The following is a 22,144-nucleotide window of genomic DNA, read 5'->3' on the forward strand; positions in this document are numbered from 1 at the left end:
ATTTTAAAAAAGAATATAAAAGAGACACCAGCTTACAGCTAAGTCATATTTACTACTGGGTTTCAGGTCTGACTGGTGACAGACTTCCAAGACCCCATTTCATCTAAAGCTCAGCTAGACATTAGGGTGCAAGGCAGCACATTGGTATTCATGAGACTGAGTGTTGCATTAGAAAGTTCATCCTTCTCGCTTTTGTGGATAATAAAGCATAACTTCCATTGAATCTGTAGTTCAAGAACAGGGTGTTCATTGGCACTAAGAAGGTTTCAAAGGCATTAACTGTGGTTGGGAGGCACTGACAATGCACAGCTGTGGAAGCGTCAGCCCGTAGCCAAGATGGCTCCAATAATGTCCTGTATATGCTGCTATGGGATATGTGCTAACCTGTGGCTAGAAGAGGTCTCAGCAGTGCAGTTGGTAATAGTGAAAGAAAGTAGACAGACCCTAATTCATCTGGTCCTAAAGCCAATTTTTATTAATTGCCATGCTATAATGCTCATTAGCTTGCTCAAAAGGGATCATACAAACCACTTGGCTCACTTCGAGAAATTGACTCACATGCCAGTACCAGCAACAAAACTGGAAATAAATGTTTAAAGTACAGATATGAAGAACTTGATACTTACACACTAATATCTCTAACCAAACTCTCCAAGTCATAAATAGTCAAACGGCAACAAATGAAATCATACATCTCACAACATGCATTCATATTGTTGGGTTTTATTCCCGCCTAGAAAAGGCAGTAGTCCTCAAAAATATTAAGAGCAGTACATTAAGTGGCCACTTGGTGTCAGGAGCTGCTAACTGTTCTTCTAAAGGAACCATTTTTTTTTTTCAGTCTGGAAAAGAAACAGAATATTTTTAAATGACTTGACCACCTTATTTTCTCCAATTTTAATGTTTTAACTACTGAACATTTCAACACAATTCCAAACAATTTTGCTTAGAATGTTCATAATTAGAACTGTTCTGAGTTTACTGATGTTAAGATGATTAATAAATCTCAGCTGCGTAATAATTTAATATTTATGTTGATCTGATTGTGGAATCTAGTTACTTATTTTTTTTTAAGATTTTATTTATTCATGAGGGACACATATAGAGAGGTAGAGACATAGGCAGAGAGAGAAGCAGGCCTCCTATCGGGAGCTAGATGGCGGGACTCCATCTCAGGACCCTGGGATCACAACCTGAGCCAAAGCAGCACTCAACGACTTAGCCACCCAAGTGCCCCATGGAATCTAGTTATAATAAGTAATTTGGGCTTATGTCCTCCTCTACACCATGACAGAGATAGTCTAGAAAGAACAGGGTAAAGAAGAATGAAAAAAGAGCTTTGGTGTCAAGCAACCCTAGCTTTAATAGCCCAGCCAACTTGTCCTTGTATGATCTTAGATAAGTAACTTGAGTTTCTCTTTCCTTATTTGAAAAATGAGGACAATAATACTCACCTTAACAGAATTTCTGTATTAACTGATATAATCAGTAGTTGTTAAGTGTCTGGCACAGAGTGGGCACTTATCATTTTACATCTAATGTTTTATAGTGAGTTAGTATCATGAGGACTTGCCTATTTCAACATTCTATGATTCAAGTATCTAGAATTTTCTGAGATTTTCTTCAGTCTTCATTAAATCCTATTCAATGAGAAATCAAAGTGGATCAATGTCTGATGTTCATTTTATTACATTATTTTAGTTTTCAAAATTATTCTGAAATATTACGAATGAATTGATTGAATCGTCTTTTATGCCCTTTCATCAATACATTAATAGTAGCAATTATTTAGAGAATTTTTAACCCATTTTTTCTCTTATATGTTGTATCTTCCAACTTATTTACCTCAGTCTTTTCTAAACTTTACTTGGTCCACAAATTTATACCATTTTTATTTTTTCATGATCCAAGAAACTGAGAAATATTTCCCAAGATGGAAAAAAGGAAATATAGGTCAAGGTGGAAATTCTGAGAATAAGGAAATAAGAGAGGGTATGTAAGTTAAGCTTTCATCTCTGACCCTCCATTCTAATAGGCAGGAAGGTGTCAGAAGCAGGACAAGTGGGGATATGAGACCATGATTCAAGAAGAGAAAATTCTTCAGAAAAGGTAGAGTAATAAGGTATCTAAGGATTGTAAAAAAGAAGGAAAAAACCAATTATTTTAATTCATTTTAGTGAATCACTGGCTTAAAATTCTGTAAATGTTTGAGATACATAAATAAATATTGGGCTATAATTCTCTTAAAGGTCACAACTTTCAAGCTCAGATTTTTTGGTGGGAGGAGTAAGTAGGGAATTTTTCAGAATTTGAGCTCTACTGCACACAACCTAGTTTACTATAGATTAACAATAGTATATTATATCTGACTCCACAATGCATTTTCAACAGGATGGTGCAGATTTTTGACTAGTGGCAACAGTGGACTCAGAATTGATCATGATAGCTCTCAGAATGATAGTTATGAGAGCAATGTGAAAACTACTTAAACTGGAATTGTAATTTTTGAGAGAACTGATTTTTGGACTAGCCGGTCCAGCTGAAGAACCAGACTTAGGCACTACTATGTCAATGAAGAAGTTTAAAAAAAACTTAACAGAGTTATGACTCCAAAGTTGTTTTTAATCCTGGCTCCATAAATATGCCTACTTTTATTAGAAATATGGATTCTTTCTAGAAGAAAAAAAAAAACATTGCTGGAGGATAGAGAATATTTTGAGACTAGTTATAAACTTTAGTCTAGTTCTATTGGTCAAGACCAAATCAAATATGTATTTCATTCTGGCAACAAAAGGCTGGCAACAAAACTTATATCTACTAGCACCCAAATTTGGGAAAATGTAGAGGGAGATCTCTTCCAAAGATAGGGGGAAAGAATTTTGGGTGGTGGCTTGAATGGTTCCTAGAGACAACGCAAGTATAGAAGTCTCAGAAAGCAAAATTCTGCACCCATGAGAGAACTCAGGTGGCCTTTGGGGAAGAATTCTGCATGTAGCCTCAAAGCCAACTAATTTGGTGTTTCCATGAAGGTCTGCCTAATGTCCTAGAATATGAATATGGAAGGATTTGTGGTGACTGAAATATATATAATGACTCATGTAACAGCTCCTTAGGATGGATTATGACAAGCATGTCCTTTGATTTCTGACTAGAATTACCTCAGTATGCTGTCCACCAGGTAATTGTATAAAGAGGCTTGCAGGCAAAGAACATTTAAGCAAATTTCTTGAAGAGTTGTCTGGTTCATGGGAACAACCCAAATTCTTATTGTTTGTAAATATAATTAGGACTAAGGAGAAGAGGAACTAGGATCCAGTGGACGAAAAAGAAAAGTATGTGTGGGAGGATACCTAATGAAACCTAGATCTTGAGAGGTAGGGGTTAACTCCGCAAGATGACATTTTTGGCATGAGAAGTAGTTAGGCTTTAGTGTCTTGATCTGGACACATTCTAAGGCCAGCGCAAGGTTTGGTAAGTGACCTCAGTGGAAAGAGGAAATGTGATATGGTCATAATAATGGCTGGGTGTTTCACAGGCCCCAGGGTAAGTGATATAAATCCCAAAATAGTGGAAATTGGAGATAGTCTCAGTAATTTTTTGGTTGCGACAATAATGACTACCTAGTGGCTCTATAGGTCCCCAGAGTTTCTTTGTTTCCCCTGCATCCGAGAGGGTACAGATTTGGAGAAAAAAGAACTTAAAACTAGGGATGTCAGATTAAGCTAATGCCTAGTTAAATTTGAATCTCAGATCAGCAGTGAGGTTTTTAGTATAAGTATGTCCCAATATTGCATGGGACATACTTATAATAAAACATTTTTTGTTTATCTGAAAGTCATTTATCTAGATGTATAGTATTTTTATCTGGCAACCATATTTAAGTACTTACTTAAATGTATTTGTTAATAAGAAATGACTATAGTGAGTTCTGTCTGGTTCTATTTAGCATTTTCTCTAGAGTATCTAAGAGGAAGTATACTCATTCCCAACAAAAAAAAATATAGGGGAGAAGTTTTATGTCAATAGACAAAATCCATTAGCAAAACACGCTATTAAATAATTAAAACTTCTTTTATGAGATTTTTATAACATTGAAAGGATCTAAGACAAAAACAAAAATTTAGAAGACTTCCTCTCTGCTCATGACTAATAGAGAGAGTGGCAAAACTACCAAAGAAGTATAGCAATAGAATTAATAGGATTGGCTATTGTCATTAATTTAATGAGTGGGGAGATAGAAGAAAAGTTTGGAATGATTTATAGGTTCCTGGTTCAGTTGGACAAATGGCATCATGAACCAAGAAGAGAAAGAGGAATATTGAATACTTGAGGAAATATTGAATCCAGCTTTGAAAAGCTGATTTCGAGATATTTTTTGAGATGTCTACCATACAGTTGAACACATGTATTTGGAACCTAAAAGAGGATCTGCATTAGAGATATGATTGGCAGTTGAAGCCATAAAAATGGAAATAATAGTGGACATATAACATATAGATAATGAATAGCAAAGGGCCAATGATGGAACCATGGGGAACACATATATTTGAGGAGGAGATAAAGGAAAGGGAACATACAAAATAAACTAGGAAGAAAATATAGAAAGAAAGATAGGAGAAATGGTATCCTAAAGGGAAAGAGATGAGAGCTTCACAAAGGAAGTGCTCATGAGTGCCAAATGCTGATGAGGTCAAGTAAGATGTACTATAAAAAAAGGTCACTGAATTTGACAAGTGGAATGCCACTGGGGATATGTGCCAAAGTATATTTATATTGAAGCAGTGGGTGCCAAAGCCAAATTGCTGTGAATTGGCAAGTCACAGAAATAAGGAGGTGGAGATAGTGAGTACAATCAGTCAAGGAGGCTGACAGTGGATAGAGGAAGCAGAGCAGTATTTAAAGAGGACATAGTATTGAAGGAGAGCTCGCTGCTCTTTTTTCAAGGGAATTTGGAATTGAGACCTGCTTGCTTGCTTGCTTTCCTTCCTTCCTTCTTTCTTTAAGTGATAGAAACTTGATCATGTTTATGAGTCAGTGAGGTTGAGGGTAAGACTGCAGAAGAAAGAACCACAGAAAATGGCCTGGGTCCTGAAAGTAAAGAAAGGGGTGGGAACAAAGGGACAGTGAGGGTTTTAATCTCTGGAGTAGAGACGGCATGTTTTCTATACCATTTCCTGTACTGTGACTAAAAAGAAGCAGATGAAAGTCAGTGAACTGTATAGGAAAGGGGAAGTAGGAAGAGGGAAATAACGTGGAAAAATCAGTATTGCCTTTTCATACTTAACCAGAAATGAACACGTCTGCTATGAACAAATACTGAATCATGTTAGCAAATCTTGACTGAAGTCTAAAGAATGAAGGACTCAAACCAGATGGAATTAAAAAAACAAACAAACAGAAAGACTTAACCAAAAGGACTTAAATCAGACAGCATAGCAAGTATGGAAAAGGGTGACGGATGCAGAAACTGGCCACACCCACTTCATAGATCAAGGGAGCCGGGGCTCTGTCAGGTCTATCTGGCAGGTATACCCTATTGAAAGGTAACATAGAAGATCCTAGTGCCTTTCAGCTTCAAAGTATTTTAACTTCTTTGTTCTTATTTTATTCTTTTTGTTGTTGTTGTTCTTATTTTATTCTCACTAGGAACCTGGTGTGAATGGTTATCCCATCTCCAATTAACTTTCTCATTTCAAATGAGTCATTTCGCATTCTGATTTTGACAGTTTAGTCTTTACGAATTAGTGAGTCAACTTCCCTAAGCTAAATGAACAGCAACATGATTAGATCTAGAATTTTAACTTGCATATCTGACAGCTGGATGCTGGTTTCTGGTGTATATAGTTGTCTTGCGAAGCTTCCTAATAACAGTTGGAACAGCTTTTCTAGAGTCATCTCAGTCCAGGTAAATAATTTTCTTTATTTCAATTCTCTTTGAAATACAACTTTCAAGTCTTTTATATACATATCTCAAGCTTCTGTGTCCCACCTTAGCCAAGGGAGGTAGCAAGGAATAATGACTCTATATGAGCTCTGAAACCAGATCAACTGAATCAGAATCCACCTCTTCTACTTCAGCTATGAACTCAGGCAAGTTAACTAACTTCTTGTTACTTTGATTTCCTCATCTTAAAAACTAGATATAAAAAAAACTAGATATAATACTAATATTCACCTAATGTTTTGTTTCGTTTTATTTTTGAGGATTGAGTTAATACCCTATAAAACTCTTAGTATAGTGTCCAGCACATAGTAAGGACTTAAATAATATTAACTACGAGTACTAGCTCCAAACTTGCCATTTTCCTAGACATCATAAACCGTGTCCCAAACTATACTTATTATTTTCTCTCCATTTTTTCTTTTTTTAATAAATATTTATGAAGCATCATTTTTATGCTTCACCTCACAGTACTAGATGCAAAGGAAACAAGGGTGAATAACATAGGAAAAGATTCCTCTCCTCCACTATCTGGTGGAGAAAGAGGATGATCAGGAAACAGTTCAGCAAAACACAGTAAGGTATCATTCCTGTCCTTTAATGCCTGGTTACCACTCACATTTGTAACAACGATCAATCTAAGAAATAAAAGCCTAAAATATTTTTTAATTCTGCTTTCACATTGTAATACCTTTCCTGGAACCACTTTGCTTAATTTGATGTAAATCTTTCTAAATTTCTTGGTGGTATAGATTAAATAGATCTTTAAAACCATTAGAAGATCATTATTTTAACTATTATTTTGGTACCATGAATACTTAAAATTGCTGAGTTTTGTTTACCTGGATAGTATCTTCAGCATTATCTATGAAAGCACATTCTCTAGTCTTAATTAGCTAGAAAAAAATTATGTGAATTTGTAAAATCATCATTCTTAAAATCACCATGTTTTAGAATGTGACCTAAGATGTTGGCTGTGTTTTTAAGCCAAATTGTATAGATATCAGCCATTTTTTTAAACAAGAAGGTATGGCTAATACTTTTCTCAGTAGAGTTTAGGTGCTATATATCCAGAGTTTCTAATTATCACACATGCCCTCCCATGTAAAAGAGAATGGCTTAAGGGACTGCCTCTTTGAAATTAATCTAAGCATAGATCTAGCATGTAGAGATGTTTAAATCACCACCACAATGATAAGCCATTAGGATAAAAAAAAAAAGACCTTTATATTGAAAATGCCTAATGCCTATATTCCTCTGATATAGCCACATCCATTTGTTGTGAATTCCTAAAGTTCTTTAATCTCAGAAATTAAAGCTGATTACCATCCCAAACATTCCAAAAGGGATAATGAAGCAATGGAGAAGGGAAAATGGCAACCAAAGCAATTATTGGCCAACAGCATGGTTTTAGTGACTATATATATTCAATTATTCTTCTCTTAAATTGTTCATTTGGTTTGTTTTGGTAGAGGAGAGGTTACTACTGCATCCAATCTGACTTCTAAAGCTGCAATCTCCTAACAGAGTAAGCATCAATGAGCACTCTGGAGGGCTAATTATAGGGCTGTCAAAAACACTTACCAGAAAGAATACCCAGAGCAGTATTATTCATCATAGTTCAAATGGGAAATAATCCTAATGCCCATCAATGACAAAAAGGATAAGTAAATTGCAGATTCTTTCTAAAGTGCATACTATACAGCAATGAAAATAAATTATAGCTATATGCAAAAACATGGATATTAAAAACATAATATTGAAGCAAAGAAGGTAGACATAAAGAAATGCTTGCTGTTGTGATTCCATGTACACGAAGTCCAGAAAGAGATGTTACAAGTTATAATGGTGGAGACTTTGAAAATGTTGGAAATGGGATCCCTGGGTGGCTCAGCGGTTTGGCACCTGCCTTTGGTCCAGGGTGTGATCCTGGAGTCTCGGGATCGAGTCCTGCATCGGGCTCCCAGCATGGAGCCTGCTTCTCCCTCTGCCTATGTCTCTGCCTCTCTCTCTCTCTCTCTCTGTCTATCATGAATAAATAAATAAATCTTTAAAAAAAAAAAGAAAATGTTGGAAATGTTTTGTTTTTGTTTCATTCTATTCTACTATCTTACCTGGACGGTGATTACATTAGTGTTTCCACTTTGTGAAAATTCAGAGAGTTGTACATGTGATTTGTATGCTTTTCTATATATATGCTATCTTTCAATATTCTTTAACAAAACTGATAATCTATGGCAAGTGGGCTTTTGGGGCAGCTGATGATACTCTACTTTTTGACCTGGGATGTGGCTAAAGTAGTACGTTCACTTTGTGATACTTTGTGTGCATTCATGATTTGCATGCTTGTCTATATGTATGTAACACTGAAGGTAAAAAAACTAGAAAAAAAAACCCTCAAACTGCTCGCCATTATATTGTTACACTGTATGGGTAATTGTCTTTTTACAATGAGATATATCAATCCAGGCTTAGAATTTGACACTGCAGGGGTGCCTAGATGGCTCAGTAAATTGAGTGACCAACTCTTGGTTTTGGCTGGAGTTGTGATCTCATGTGGTGAGATTGAGCATGCTCATGGATGCAGAATCTGCTTGAGATTCTCTCCCTCTCCCTTTCCCTCTCCTTCTCCCTTTGCCCCTTGTGTCACTTGCTTGTATGTTCTCTCTCTCTCTCTCTTTCTCTCTCAAATAAAGGAAATGAATAAAATCTCTTTTTAAAAAAAAAAAAAAGAAAGGAATCTGGCACTACAATGATAGTGAGGAGTAGCTATCATTCCTTCTGTTGTCCCTTCTTTAAAGGAACATCTTTCTCCAATGAATATTGTTGAGGACACAGTATTCTGGCTATAGATTGTGGCATACCTTATTTGGTTAGGCAGTTGGGAACTTCTCATGTGTGCATAGAATGTCTTTACTTACTTCCTTAATGTTTTGTCATAATTTATCAAGTTAATTTCTAATAGATCTTCCATTTATAAGTGACAAACACTGAATTTTAGCAGAAAGCCTCATAGATATTTTTAGAATAAGAGTTCAATATTTATTTGGATTTTTTTTTCTCCTACTTAGGAAAATTATGGCAAAATATCTAGTCATTGAGTCTGGTTTTTTGTTTTTTTTTTTTCTTTTGATTTATCAGAAATATCAAGCTGTTTAATATTTTTAAAATCTCTTTTGATGTCTTACTACCCTCTGCTAATTCTCAGCTGATATGGACAAATTTATAAAATTTGTAAAGTCTCACAGACTTAGTTACAAAGGGCATGCCTACCCTTGTCATTCAGGTAGGGGTATTTCAAATTGTAGAAATAACTTCTTTAAAATCTTTATTAATAGTGACTTACTGTGGCAGCATTGACAGGCTTCTCTCCATCAGGAAAATAAATACAAAAAAATCAAAAAAAAAGAAAGAAAATAAATACACAAATAAATATATTCTGTTTTCATCTGAATAAATTCAAGCCAAAGACAATCGATACTCACTATTGAAAAGAATGAAAATTCTGATTTTTTAAATTATTATGATTGGTTCATGTCTTCCATAGACTTGCTTTGCTTTAAATAACTGTAATATTTTCTTTTTCTGATAATCCAATTATCATAACTTGGCAAGTAAGAATTCATTTAAGCTGATTCTGCTAACAGAACCCCAAAATTTAATCTTTGTTTTCCTGTAACCAGATATTCCAGACCATCTTAAATTTTTTTATGTCCCAAAATAGTGTATCATCTACTTTTTGTAGAATCCTATTCCATTTTACTGGAAAATAAATTAGGAACCAAAGCCTGATTATCAGGGATGCAAAGCAGACTAATGAGTCCTTATTATAATAAAAAAAGTTTTTAGGACATGCTAATAGAAGAACTAGAAAAATTATACTTGAAAATCTTATATTCACGGTACTTTCATGTACTGCCAGTTGGATTGCCCATGGAGGAGAACTGATACCATCAAAATTACAAATATAGTAATTTATAGTATGGGACTAGCAATCCCACTTTGAGGGAATTATCATATAGATATATTTGTATCAGTATAAAATTATATAGTTTATAATTTAAAAAAATAAAAACACTCAAATGTCTTATCAAAAGGGGATTGGTATCTTCGTAGAATATACTACCAAAAAAAAATAAAAAGAGGTTATGTTATTGGTACGGCTGCAGGAGAGGCCACTGCAGGGAAAATGGTGGATGGGTAGCCAGAAAGGAGTCTAGAGCCACTAGAGTAATGGAGGGGAAATTTCCAATTACCATGCAAAGAGGCTGTGATGTCCACAAAGCTTAACAAAGGTCTGCAAGTCTGTATTTACCATAGTCAGAAAACAAAGATTTCCATCAAGCTTGGATCAAGTAAGCCTAAGGAAATTGTTCCAAGTCTTGCTCCAAAAATCCTCTCTGTAGCAGCAGCTATTAATGGAGCTGAAGATAATAAAGTACAGGAAACACCTCCAGAAGCAAAGATGAGCATAAAGAATATTGAATGGGGATACACCAACACCAGCAGCCTGAACACCTTCAATAAAGGAATTCTGATAACCAGAAACTATGGGAGCAGGATGTAAAATTTCATCTTGGAAATTTCTATGACCAGTACAATTAAATGATAAGTTTTGAAATTGGGGAATGGGGAAAGCATAAAGTTAAAAGAAATAGTTCCCTTTTTAAAAGACCAGTAGAAAATTCTTTGGAGTCCAAGCCAGGTTTTTTGTTTGTTTTATTTTTTTAAGATTGAGTTGTACACTAATAAATGAGAGGTTGAAATAAGAGGTGATTGTTTCATGGATAGATCTCAAGACATTTGTTAATTTTGTAGTCTTATGGGATTAGTTTCCAAAAGTTACAGATAATAAAGTAACCAGAAATGGTATCCTTAAGAGTTGCACTTTTTTTTTAGATACAACTATTAGCCCTACTAAGAGAGAAGCAAAAGTTATTGTTTGTTTAAACTGCAAGCAGTTCCTCTCTAACTAATACCTTCATTACCTAAACTGTCTGGCTCCCAGAAAGAGTCATATAGAGAGGGAATATTGTATTAGGAGGAAAATATTACTGGATTGTCAACAGAGTCAACTTAGACAAAATTAAGATATAGTTTTCCCTTTTTAACCATTTGTTTATTGCAAGTCATCATAAATAAGACATTGTATTGCTGTTGGTAGATACAGACACTTAGCTGTATACCATTCAAAATACCATTTTTTGAAACTTTGTGTGAACCATTGAGTATTTGAAATAACCTTTCACCTAAATGGGTTTGCCCTACCTCCATTGGTCTTTAAAGAGCAACCATTTGTCATCAAAATAAACCAATATTTTGAATGTGCTTCTCTTGCTTGTTAATTAACTATTTCCTGTAAGCATTTAAGAAAAAAATTAGGAAGTACTCTTCACACTGATGTAGAAAAATTGCCAAGATATGTTGTTCAATGAAAACAAACAAGTGCAGAATAGAATGCTTTTTATACAAAATCACATATGAGAAAAAGGTGAAAAATTAAGCATATATGCTTATATTTGCAAAGAGAATCTATGAAAAGATTGATAAGAAACTTTAAGAAAGTGTTTATGGGTTTGGGTTAGAGTTTGGAACAAGGTGATTAACAGACAAGATATTATCAAGACTTTTTACTGTATATTATCTTCTTTTAATTTTTTTAAAAGAATGTGTTTTGAACCATGTGTATTACCTATTCAAAAATTAAAGGCATTAAGAATAAAATATGTAGATACACTAAAAAATAAAGTATAAAAATTAAGATGTGCATCTGTATTGATCTCATTAACATTTCTCTGCAACATAACAACATAGGGTTTTTTTTTTTTTCATTACAAAGTTGGTATCAGATTCTTTTTTTTTTTAATTTATTTTTTATTGGTGTTCAATTTACTAGCATACAGAATAACCCCCAGTGCCCGTCACCCATTCACTCCCACCCCCCGCCCTCCTCCCCTTCTACCACCCCTAGTTCGTTTCCCAGAGTTAGCAGTCTTTACGTTCTGTCTCCCTTTCTGATATTTCCCACACATTTCTTCTCCCTTCAACATAGGGTTTTAAACACTCAAGTGAGTATAGTTGTACTCTCTTTTCTTTTATAATTTAATAAGCTATATAGTTTTCCATTTAAGTGAAAAGCTGATGGAAACTAATGTAATTACTTATTTATTTTCTATACTAACACAAAAAACAAATTCAATATAATAGTACTTAAACTATGAAATGAATAATATTAATATCATAGTTTCTTTTGGCAACCATCCTTTGAATATATCCACAAACATTGTGCAAATTATTTTGCTCTTGAGTCAATAGTAGTAATTCCTCATTCTGCTGTGATTATGTCAAATTTCCTATTAGATACTGTGTTCCAATATTTTAGGTTCATTTTAAATTTAAAACTGCTGTTGTTCCTATAACTGAAAGTGTTTACCTGACAGCAGCTTTCAACTACTAGCTTACATATAGAGCAGTGGAAGCTAGTCCAACTCTCCTAAATATTTGAAGTATCTTTTAACCACTGGGACAAATGGTATTAGTAATCACCAATGGTTTTTTGTTTTTGTTTTTTCCTCATCTTCTTCCAAACAACCTTTTTCTTCTCAATGTTTCTTATTATTAAACAGTATGACAGTTTGACCAAATTTTGGCCAATACAGTGAGAGGTCAATGATGTTGCCACTTCTAGGATTGGTTCATAGAAACCTCCTATATATGATTTTCATTGTTTTTTTCCACTTATGGCCTAAGTAAAGAGGAATTTCTGGAGAGAAGAGGATGAGCAAAATGGAAAGGGACTGGATTTCTGAATGATTGCATGGAGCAGAACCTACCCATATTCCTTTCAATAACATTCATTGTGCTCAATAAGTATTCAATATTTATGGTGTTAAGCCTTTGACAATTTGTTATTATTATAGCAGTTAGTCTACCTGACTAACAGAGACAACCATCTGATACATCTGAAATTATTTAAAATATATAAGGCTTATGTTCATAAATTACTGCAACTTTGCCTTCGGTTAGAAACAAAAATAAAAAATAAGGAAATATTATTGTAATTTATATGTTTGACTAAAGCACTCAGGTTTGCATATCCAATTCAAGTTCAACTTCATTGAAAATCTTGTCCTTGGGGATCCCTGGGTGGCTCAGCAGTTTAGCGCCTGCCTTTGGCCCAGGGCGTGATTCTGGAGTCCTGGGATTGAGTCCCGCGTCAGGCTCCCGGCATGAAGCCTGCTTCTCCCTCCTCCTGTGTCTCTGCCTCTCTCTCTCTCTATGTCTATCATAAATAAACAAATCTTTAAAAAAAAAAAAAAGAAAATTTTGTCCTTGTTTGGGCATAGGTTTTAATTTATCTTCGGTCTTTTCTGAGTTATTAGCATTTCTCTCAACATCATATTTATTTTCTCACCAACTTTACTATATGATATATTGACATAACCAAGCCTTTAAACATCACTATTTCCAAATCTTTTTTTAAAGATTTTGCTTACTTATTGAGAGACACACACACAGAGTGAGAGAGGCAGAGACATAGACAGAGGGAGAGCAGGTTCCATGCAGGGAGCCCTGATGTGGGACTCAATCCCAGGACTTCAGGATTATGCCTTGAGCTGAAGGCAGGTGCCTAACCGCTGAGCCACCCAGGCCTCCCCACTATTTACAAATCTTATTTTTAATATGATTTAATCTTACTCTGTTTATTAATAATCTTATTTAAGTTTTGGCTTTTAGGATGAGTATGCAGATAAGGATACAAAATAGAGCTCATATAGAGGATATATAACAAATTTTGTTCTCTTGCTTTTATTGTCCTTATTAATATTATCTAGTGTTTAGCAAATTACTAGGTCTTTAAAAAGAAAAAGTATCTTTTGAGGATTATAAAGGAAGAGGGACATCAGTGAAAATTAGACTATTAAAATATTTGTTATAAAAGTTTACATTTAATAAATTAATATATTAATATAAATATACACATTTTAATGGCTTTATGTGAAATTCTCTTTTAACTCTTTATTTTTATGAGCTACCCTAACCCTGTGTACATGTGCATGTGCATGCATGTATGTGTGTGTGTGTGTGTGTGTGTGTGTATGCTCATGTATCTACTTCTGCCATTGATGGTTTTCCATTAGAAATTTAAAATGTTATCAAACTGAGAAGTAATTTTATCAATCAAAACCTAACCTTAAGGAACTAGAAAAAGCACCACAGATTAAATTCAAATCTAGCAGAAGGAAATAATAAAGATATAAGTGGAGAGTTACAAAATAGAGCATACAAAAACAAAGAACAGGAGAGATTTGAGATTAGGTGAAAAGTATGATAGATGTGTAATATAAGTACCAAAAAGAGAAGAGGGAGAGAGAATGGAGCAGAAGCAATATGAAGAGCTGATGGCTAAGAATTTTCCAGACTTCTGTCCAGACTCCGACACCTGCCATTTAAAGTCTTTCATAGTCCAGACACCACGGCTCCCTAGTTTCCTCTTCTGCCTCCTCCCCAAGGCATCAAGAATAATGGCTCTTCTGATCTTTGCTGAGGACGTCTTCTCCCTGACAATGTCCTTCTTCACTTATCTGCATACTGAAATCCTCCTTCTTTCTCTTTGGGCAATTGAAATGTTTTCTGCATTGTTTTTACAATTCTCTTGATCAAAATGAATTGTTCTCATTGAAATCTCACAAGTTCTTTGTTTCTATTCAAGTAGAGAATTTACTGTAGTCTGACTCCTATAATTCTTTCAGCCACCTGTCTTCTCTACTACACTGTTCAGAGAAAGTTTTGTGATATTTTTACCTTTCATTGGGAAAGCAGTGGCTAAAAGGAATTTAACATTCAGGGCAACTTGTTAAGGCAAGAATCACAGAAGTGCAGGAGACAGCCTAGTTATACTCTAGCATAGGCATATGCCAAAAAAATAAGGAAATAAGGAGTCATCGTAAGGGAGACAGGAGTCTGAAGGGATCAAGATTATACATTTCCAGGGGAACTGTATAGATGTAGACTCTAATAGAATTTGGTAACTTCAGGATTTAATTTCTTACATTAAGGACATTAACCATAAACTCTGCTCTTGTGTCTGTAGAGATTGTATTATTCTGTGTATCCCCAAAGTAGACACCACATCATATATTAAGTATGACATTACTAAAAGAAGAAGCTAAGCTTTGAAATGAGATACGGGGGTGTCTGGGTGGCTCAGTTCGCTGAGTAGTCAACTCTTGATTCTGGCTCAGGTTATGATCTCGGATCATGAGATCAAGTCCCAAGATGGGCTCCACACTGAGCATGAAGCCTGCTTGAAATTCTCTCTCTCTCTCTCCCTCTGCTCCTCCCAAATCCTGCTTGTGCTCTTGCATTCTCTCTCTCTCTCTCTCTCTCTAAAAAGGAAAAGAAAAGAAATGAGAGACAGTTTTAAGATTTTTCTCAAGAAGTGGTCAAGTTAGAAGGTAAAAGAGAAAACTGTTAGAAGAGTGATCTAAAGCTTCCTCAAAATATGTATTGCCAATAAAAAAATTGTATTAAGTGCCTACTTGTGAGTCCTAAAGTGGTGACTCTTCTATAGGCACATAATAAACAAAATAGATCTAATTTGAAACCACGGCATTCACTGAATTTTTATATGTGATTAACAATTCATTCAGAGATCTCGGTAGAATTATGAGGATATACAATACAATTTATTATTTGAATAGTAAATACACTTCGTTGACATAGCTGTGACAATTCAATTCCTGAAATTCAATGCATTAACCCTGTGAAAATAGCAAAAGGTAAATGTGATGATATGGGATTCTTTTTTTAGAACTTATTTCGCTTTTTTTTTTTTTTTTTTTGTAAGAGAGGTTGCAAAGTAGGAGGAGGAATAGAATCCTAAGGCAATAAAAGCTTTTGAAGGTTCAATTACAAAGGTTTCATCTTCTCAACTTACCTGGAAACAGGTGAGCAAGAAAAATACTCATGCCTTTTCCTCATGTGATACTCTTTGACATAATTCCCTGTAATTTGCTGCCTTTAGCAGACAGATGGAGATCTGATATTAGGAGGATACAAATTCATCCTTTCCACATTCAGTGGGGGTAGTGGAGAGTTGAATGGGGAGTAGGGGAAGAAGTCAAACTCAGAATGAGACAGCTACTACTTACTGCTCAGTAAGTGATTTGCCATCTACTTCGGGCCTTGAAAGAATAGTTTAATGTCTGTATATTCAAGTAGGATTCATGTCTAACTTCCTTCTTTACAGAGTGCACAAAATTAAACACTTGGTTTACTAATGTTCTCTTTGATAGAATTCTACCTTCACAGCTCTGCTAATAGTCTGTAATCTGGTGATTATCAGACTCAAGCTTCTTCATGTCAAACTTGATTTATATTAGAAGCCGTGGGATCTAGACAAATGTAGAAGATCTCTGAAGATGTATTTGGGGGAGAAAGCATATGGAAGGTAAAATGGCCACTAAGGTACAGATCCATTTCCAAAACAAGTGTAGAAAACATCAGTGGTTTAGATAGATTCTTTAGCAAGATGTTTGACCCAATGTTTCCTTTTAGTGAACTGTACTTAGATCTTTAGATTTTTGAGCATAGGTTTTTAATATTTACCAGTATTTTGCAGCTGATCTCAACAGAATTAAACTGATCTTGCTATAACTCCTTTAAAAATTGTCGTAGCTTCATGGGATGCTTGGGTGGCTCAGTGCTTGAGCATCTGCCTTTGGTTCAGGTCGTGATCCTGGGGTCCTGGGATTGAGTTCCACATTAGGCTGCTCTCAGGGAGCCTGCTTCTCCCTCTGCCTATGTCTCTGCCTTTCTCTCTATGTCCCTCATGAATAAATAAATAAAATCTTTAAAATAAAATAAAATTGTCATAGCTTCATAGTGAAGAAACAATGAATCAGAATCAAACAGATGGCCATTTAAGTCCTGTTTCTATGGAGAATGAAGTACAAAGACTGCTTTTCAGGTAACAGACCACTTAATCAACCAGCTCTCTGAGTGCACAGTTACGCTTTACAATTAATGTCAATATTGTAAATGATCTGACAAGATGTCTTGTGTATTACTTCAGGATATCTCCAGAAATCAATCACTTCTCACCACCATTCTCTCTTACTTGAATTACTGTGATAGTCTCTTCATCTTCTATTCTCTGCTCTCAGCCCTTTTCTCTCTGAGTCTCTTCTCAATGCAAGTGTAAGAGTAATTTCAAATATAAGCCAGACAATGTCATGTCACAAACCCTGTAGTAACTCCCATTTCACTCACAGACCAAAAGCCAAAGTCCTTACAATGACTGACTTAATTTGGGTTCTTTAAAAGCAAAGCCTGAAATGTGGACTCTTGTAAAAGAGATATTGTGAAAGTGTACCCCCAGGTGCAAACTTTAAGAGAGGGGGAAGCAGGATAAAACAGGGGAAAGAAAAGAGCAGGGATGTAATCTCAGCTAAAGTCTGTCTTGGCCTGATGCACAGCAGTAAGGCTTTGGTACACAAATGGATCATAGAAGAGACCAGCTTTCTAAACACTCATATCTATCAACACATTACCATTGGCTCTATGCACATGGGTGACTTCCTGGTCATATGGTTCCTCTCAGCTGAGAACTCATAGCAGTTGGGGAGCAGTGCATCTGTAGTACATATTTTTCAAAAAGATTATTTATTTATTTGAGAGAGGGCATGCATGAGCAGGGGGAGGGACAGAGGGAGAGAATCTCAAGCAGACTCCCTGCCAACCATGAAACCCCATGTGGGGCTCAACCTCATGACCCCAAGATCATGACCTAAGCCAAAGTCAAGAATCAGATGCTCAACCCACTGAACCACCCAGGTGCCCCAATATTCAGTGCATACTTTTAAAGGGAGCATTTATTCAACACAATTGATTTATAAAAGTGTTTCATGAGCTTTTTGGTTCCAAAGTGAGTGCATTCTTCCTTTGATAACATATTTTAATTTATCAGTGGATTCAGTGTCTACTCTTAAAAAAAAAAAAACACTTTCTTTTATAGCCAGAATTACTTGCCAGGAATATAGCAAAAACTCAATTTATCAGCTTAAAGGTATACTTCACATAGCAAATAAGAGACCCTTTAAAAAGTTTATTTGAAAACACAGACCATAATGCAAAAAGAGTAAAACAATAGTCATTATCAAGAGTTTAAAAAATGTATTTTTCTTGAAAGAAGAACTCCAAAGACTCACTTTAATTCTACTTGGTTTGTCTTGCTCTACAATTCTAGGAGATAACCATGGCTTATTTTATGTTCTCCACTCAAAGTATGCACACATTGGAGATAGATGTAAAAAGAAGGAGAAGGACTCTTGAATAGGTAGTGGTATACTGAACTTCTCATGTGCACTCATGTAACCAAAATGCACATGCATGTGCACACACAGAGATGCACCTTACACTCCAATACAATTTTCCTACCATGGAAAAATTCAGGATCCATCGTTCTGACATTTTCTTATCTCCTTCCACTTCCCATATTTTCCTGTTTTCCCTCTTATTCTATATTATCATCTTCAAGTGTCCCCTCACCTATGGTCTCCAAGAAGGTGCTTTGTGGGAAGGCATCTTCAAGTCTCTCGTTCTCCATGACCTGAGGATCCCTCTTGCTTTATTCATTCATTGATTTGGCAGCTGCAGGTACATTCTAAGTGGCAGGTACTGGAGATGTTCAATCTTATGATTTCTCATGATTTCTCTTACCAAAGAGAAATTATGTACCAAAGTAATTATGTAATTATGGATCTAGCCAAAGTAATTATGTACCCACATGGATCATGTTCTATAAATCCTCTGTCCCATTTACCTCTCACAAAAACAAAAGTATTCTTCTCTGCTTTGAGAGAAAGGAAATTATTCCATAGATGTTCAACAATTTTCTAATGTCACCCAGCTATAGTAAGTGGAAGAGCTGAATTAACTGAAGTTTCTAACCCCAAAGCCAAAGGTTTGTTTGTTTGTTTGTTTGTTTGTTTGTTTGTTTTGCTGCGCTTTTGATTGTCCTGACCAACAAACCTATCCAGTGAGCCCTCAAGGCACAGTGTGGCTGCTTTGTGACAGGTCATTAGACTTGTGTCCTAATATACTCCACTTTATCCCTAGCGTATGGGGTTGTTGAAATTCTTGCTTCTGTCAGAGACAGAAAGCAGTGGTAATTTCCCTCAATGATCAAATTATAGCTGCAAGATCTTCTCCCTGAATCCCTGCTCCTCCTTCTATTCCTCTAATGTTATATCCACTTGACTTTTTGTAATCTTCCTCCTACCTCACCTGCCACATATAAAGGTAAGATGATCCTCATGTACTTTACATAAAGTGGAATGTTCATTAGTCATTTTTTTATAAATGTAAAACCAACTACTAATCTAACTTTAGATTCTCAAATTTTTGTGTTATCATGGAGATAAATGGTGTAGATGAAGTATAAATTTCATAAACAGAGACATACAAGTTTGGACTCCAGTGATTTTTAAGGAGACATCTTTTGTCATTATTAAGCTTAGGCTTTCCCTATGCTTATTAGGAGTAATGGGTAGAGCTCTAGACCTTCTTTACAAAAACTCCCCATCTGACACCCTATAGAAACCTCTATAAGTATCCCCCAAAGTCTACAAACTCACTCTTGAAACTTCTAGTTCTTTGTATTGTATGAGTCACTCCTCCAGGCTCTTAGCAATTGCCCTCAAAATGAATTATTTGCTATCACTTTTGTATTACTTTAGAAACCTGTTTTCAAGAAAGTCTGGTTTGGTTTGGTTTGGTTTTAATCAGAAGCAAGTATAGTGCTTTTTGACAGGCTGCTAAGTACTTTGGCTGACGTCCATTTTTATCTCTTATTTGTTACCTTGATCTTAAGAGGTATGCAACTTGGCAAAGGTTTGGATAGGGAATAAAAGGCAGCTCAGCCAAAAAGAAAATCTCATGATCTATTCTTCATTTTTAACTTGATATTTATGATTAGAAATATATAAAGGCTTGTTGTAAAAATAAATAAAAAGCCAAAAATACAGACACATTTAAGAGAAAACACCCTTTTATATCATATCACTGGGACAAATTACTTCAAAACTTGGGTAAATGTCTTTTTAGATCTCTATGTATTTCACTGAAATGGGAAAAGTGAACAGAAATAATCAAAGTATTTAAAGCAAGTTGTCTAGTTGTATGTATCTGCCTTGGCAAGGTAAGGTTGTATTAGAATTTTTTTTAAGTTTTTATTTTTATTCGAGGGAGAGAGAGACAATATGAGTGGGAGGAGGGGCAGAGGGAAAGGGAGGAGAGAGGCAGACAGACTCCCACTGAGTGTGAAGCCAGAAGCAAGCCTATGCAGGGCTTGATCCCAGGACCCTGAGATCATGATCTGAGCCAAAGTCAGACACTTAACCAACTGAATCACACAGGCACCTCTATATTAGAAATTCTTGTCCTAGCGTCTATTTAGACAAAAATTCAAAGTCTGACTTAATTGAACTAATGGACACATTAAGGGAATACCAAGTTTGCCTAGATTTGGAGACGGTAGTGGAAGGAAGACAGTTATTCCACAGTTAAGAATACTTACTCCTATTATTCACCTAATATTCAAATGTTCTATCTCAAGATGATAACTTGGATCCTTTTGCTTTCCAAAACCCTCTGTATGAGTGATATTATTTATCTCCATGGCTTTCCAAATGTAAGATAACCCTCAAAGAAACCTTCAAAGAAAGTTAATTGTGCATTCCAAGGAGGGAGAGAATATATTATTCAATTTTTTCTAAGAAAAAAGAGAAAATATAGGGATGATCCATATAATAAGTACCTTTGAAGCATGGGCAGGATTGAGCCAGGTGGTAAGGGAGGAAGATATTCTATGTAGAGAAGTAAACAAGAGAGACATAAAAGGGGAAAACCTGCAAAGAGTGTTTGGGGATTCTTTTTGTTTGTTTTCCTGGAATATAGGTCACGTATAAGAAACTACTCAGAGATAAGACATATAAAGATAATATTGTAGAGCAGTCTGAATTCCAAACTAAAAAAATCTCTAATTTTATTTGGTAGGAAATATGAAACCTTAGAATATTTCTGAAGAATGTATAACAAGATAAGGACTACACTTTAGGTAAATTGAACAGCAATATCTTCAAGGGATCTGAAATAGGAATGTAAGGAGAGCTGTACTCTAGGAATGTAGCCATAGATTTGGAAACAATTGGTTGACTATGAAGGCATAGGTGGTAAAAGGGGAAATTCTTAACTTTTATCCCCTTGTGACTAGTATGCCATTACTAGAAATGATAAAGTGAGGGGGAAGCCCCTTTCTTGGATACAGTGGAAGACTTTAAGTTACATTGAGTGTATAGTGCCCATAAACATTCTAGATAAAGATATAATATTTGGAATCATCAAGATAGCTAATTCCTTTGGAGTAACGAGATCTCTGAAGTAGGGAATCTATAAACAGATAAAGATAATAAAGGCAGAATATGAACAAAACAGATGACAGAGAGAGTTCCATCAAGGCTGTAGAACTACACAATCCACTTCGGTAGCCACTAGTCAATATGCATTTTGAACACTTGAAATGGGACTAGTCCAAATTAAGGTGTATTGTAAATATGTACTAGACTTCCAAGAGTTAGTATGAAAAAGTCAGCTCTCACGGGAAGAAGCTTGTCTTCCCTCCAGTGTTACAAAGCTTATAAAAAAATTATCCATTGAGCAGAATAAAAAAAGAAAAACAAACCCAACAACAACACACACACACACACACAAAATGAAGATGAAGAAACACTTTAACCATGCATATCTGTTTACCTGGATGATGCAATGTTGGTAAAAGGGAAACAATATTATCTAAATAGAATGAATCAATCAGGTTTCTGAGAGCCACTACTCTCCAAAAAAAACCCACATATAATAGGCATATAATTGGAATTTAATAAATACTTGCCAAGTGGATGGATGAACATTACTGGATAATTCAGGTTCCTGGCATAAAATGGATGCCACACTCATGTAGAATTGAAGAGAATTTGATAAAAGAACTATTTCTAAATAAGTGGGCATAATAAAAGACAAAAACAAGGAATGACAACATTGTGAAGCTATTTCCACCACCAGGTCTGAAGAGACATGGAGAAGAAGCAGTTATTGAAATTTGGGACATACATAGTAGATTCCTTGTAGAAGTTGTGACCCAAG

At 35.3% G+C, this 22,144-nt stretch overlaps 1 protein-coding gene across 6 annotated transcripts in view; it reads left to right on the forward strand.

The window, feature by feature from the left end:
• Positions 1–22,144, forward strand: part of LOC144283179 (uncharacterized) — a 97,309-nt gene that overhangs the window by 32,972 nt on the left and 42,193 nt on the right. For 3 of the 6 annotated variants that reach the window (XM_077846982.1, XM_077846984.1, XM_077846983.1), the window contains exon 3: positions 2,036–2,109. The exons of the other annotated variants lie outside the window; for them this stretch is intronic. In XM_077846982.1, the coding sequence (XP_077703108.1) occupies positions 2,036–2,109 (74 nt within the window). The remainder of the gene's footprint in view (positions 1–2,035; positions 2,110–22,144) is intronic. 6 annotated transcript variants of the gene reach the window in all.

Source organism: Canis aureus, chromosome 14 (genome assembly GCF_053574225.1).
Source record: "Canis aureus isolate CA01 chromosome 14, VMU_Caureus_v.1.0, whole genome shotgun sequence".
NCBI lineage: Eukaryota > Metazoa > Chordata > Mammalia > Carnivora > Canidae > Canis > Canis aureus.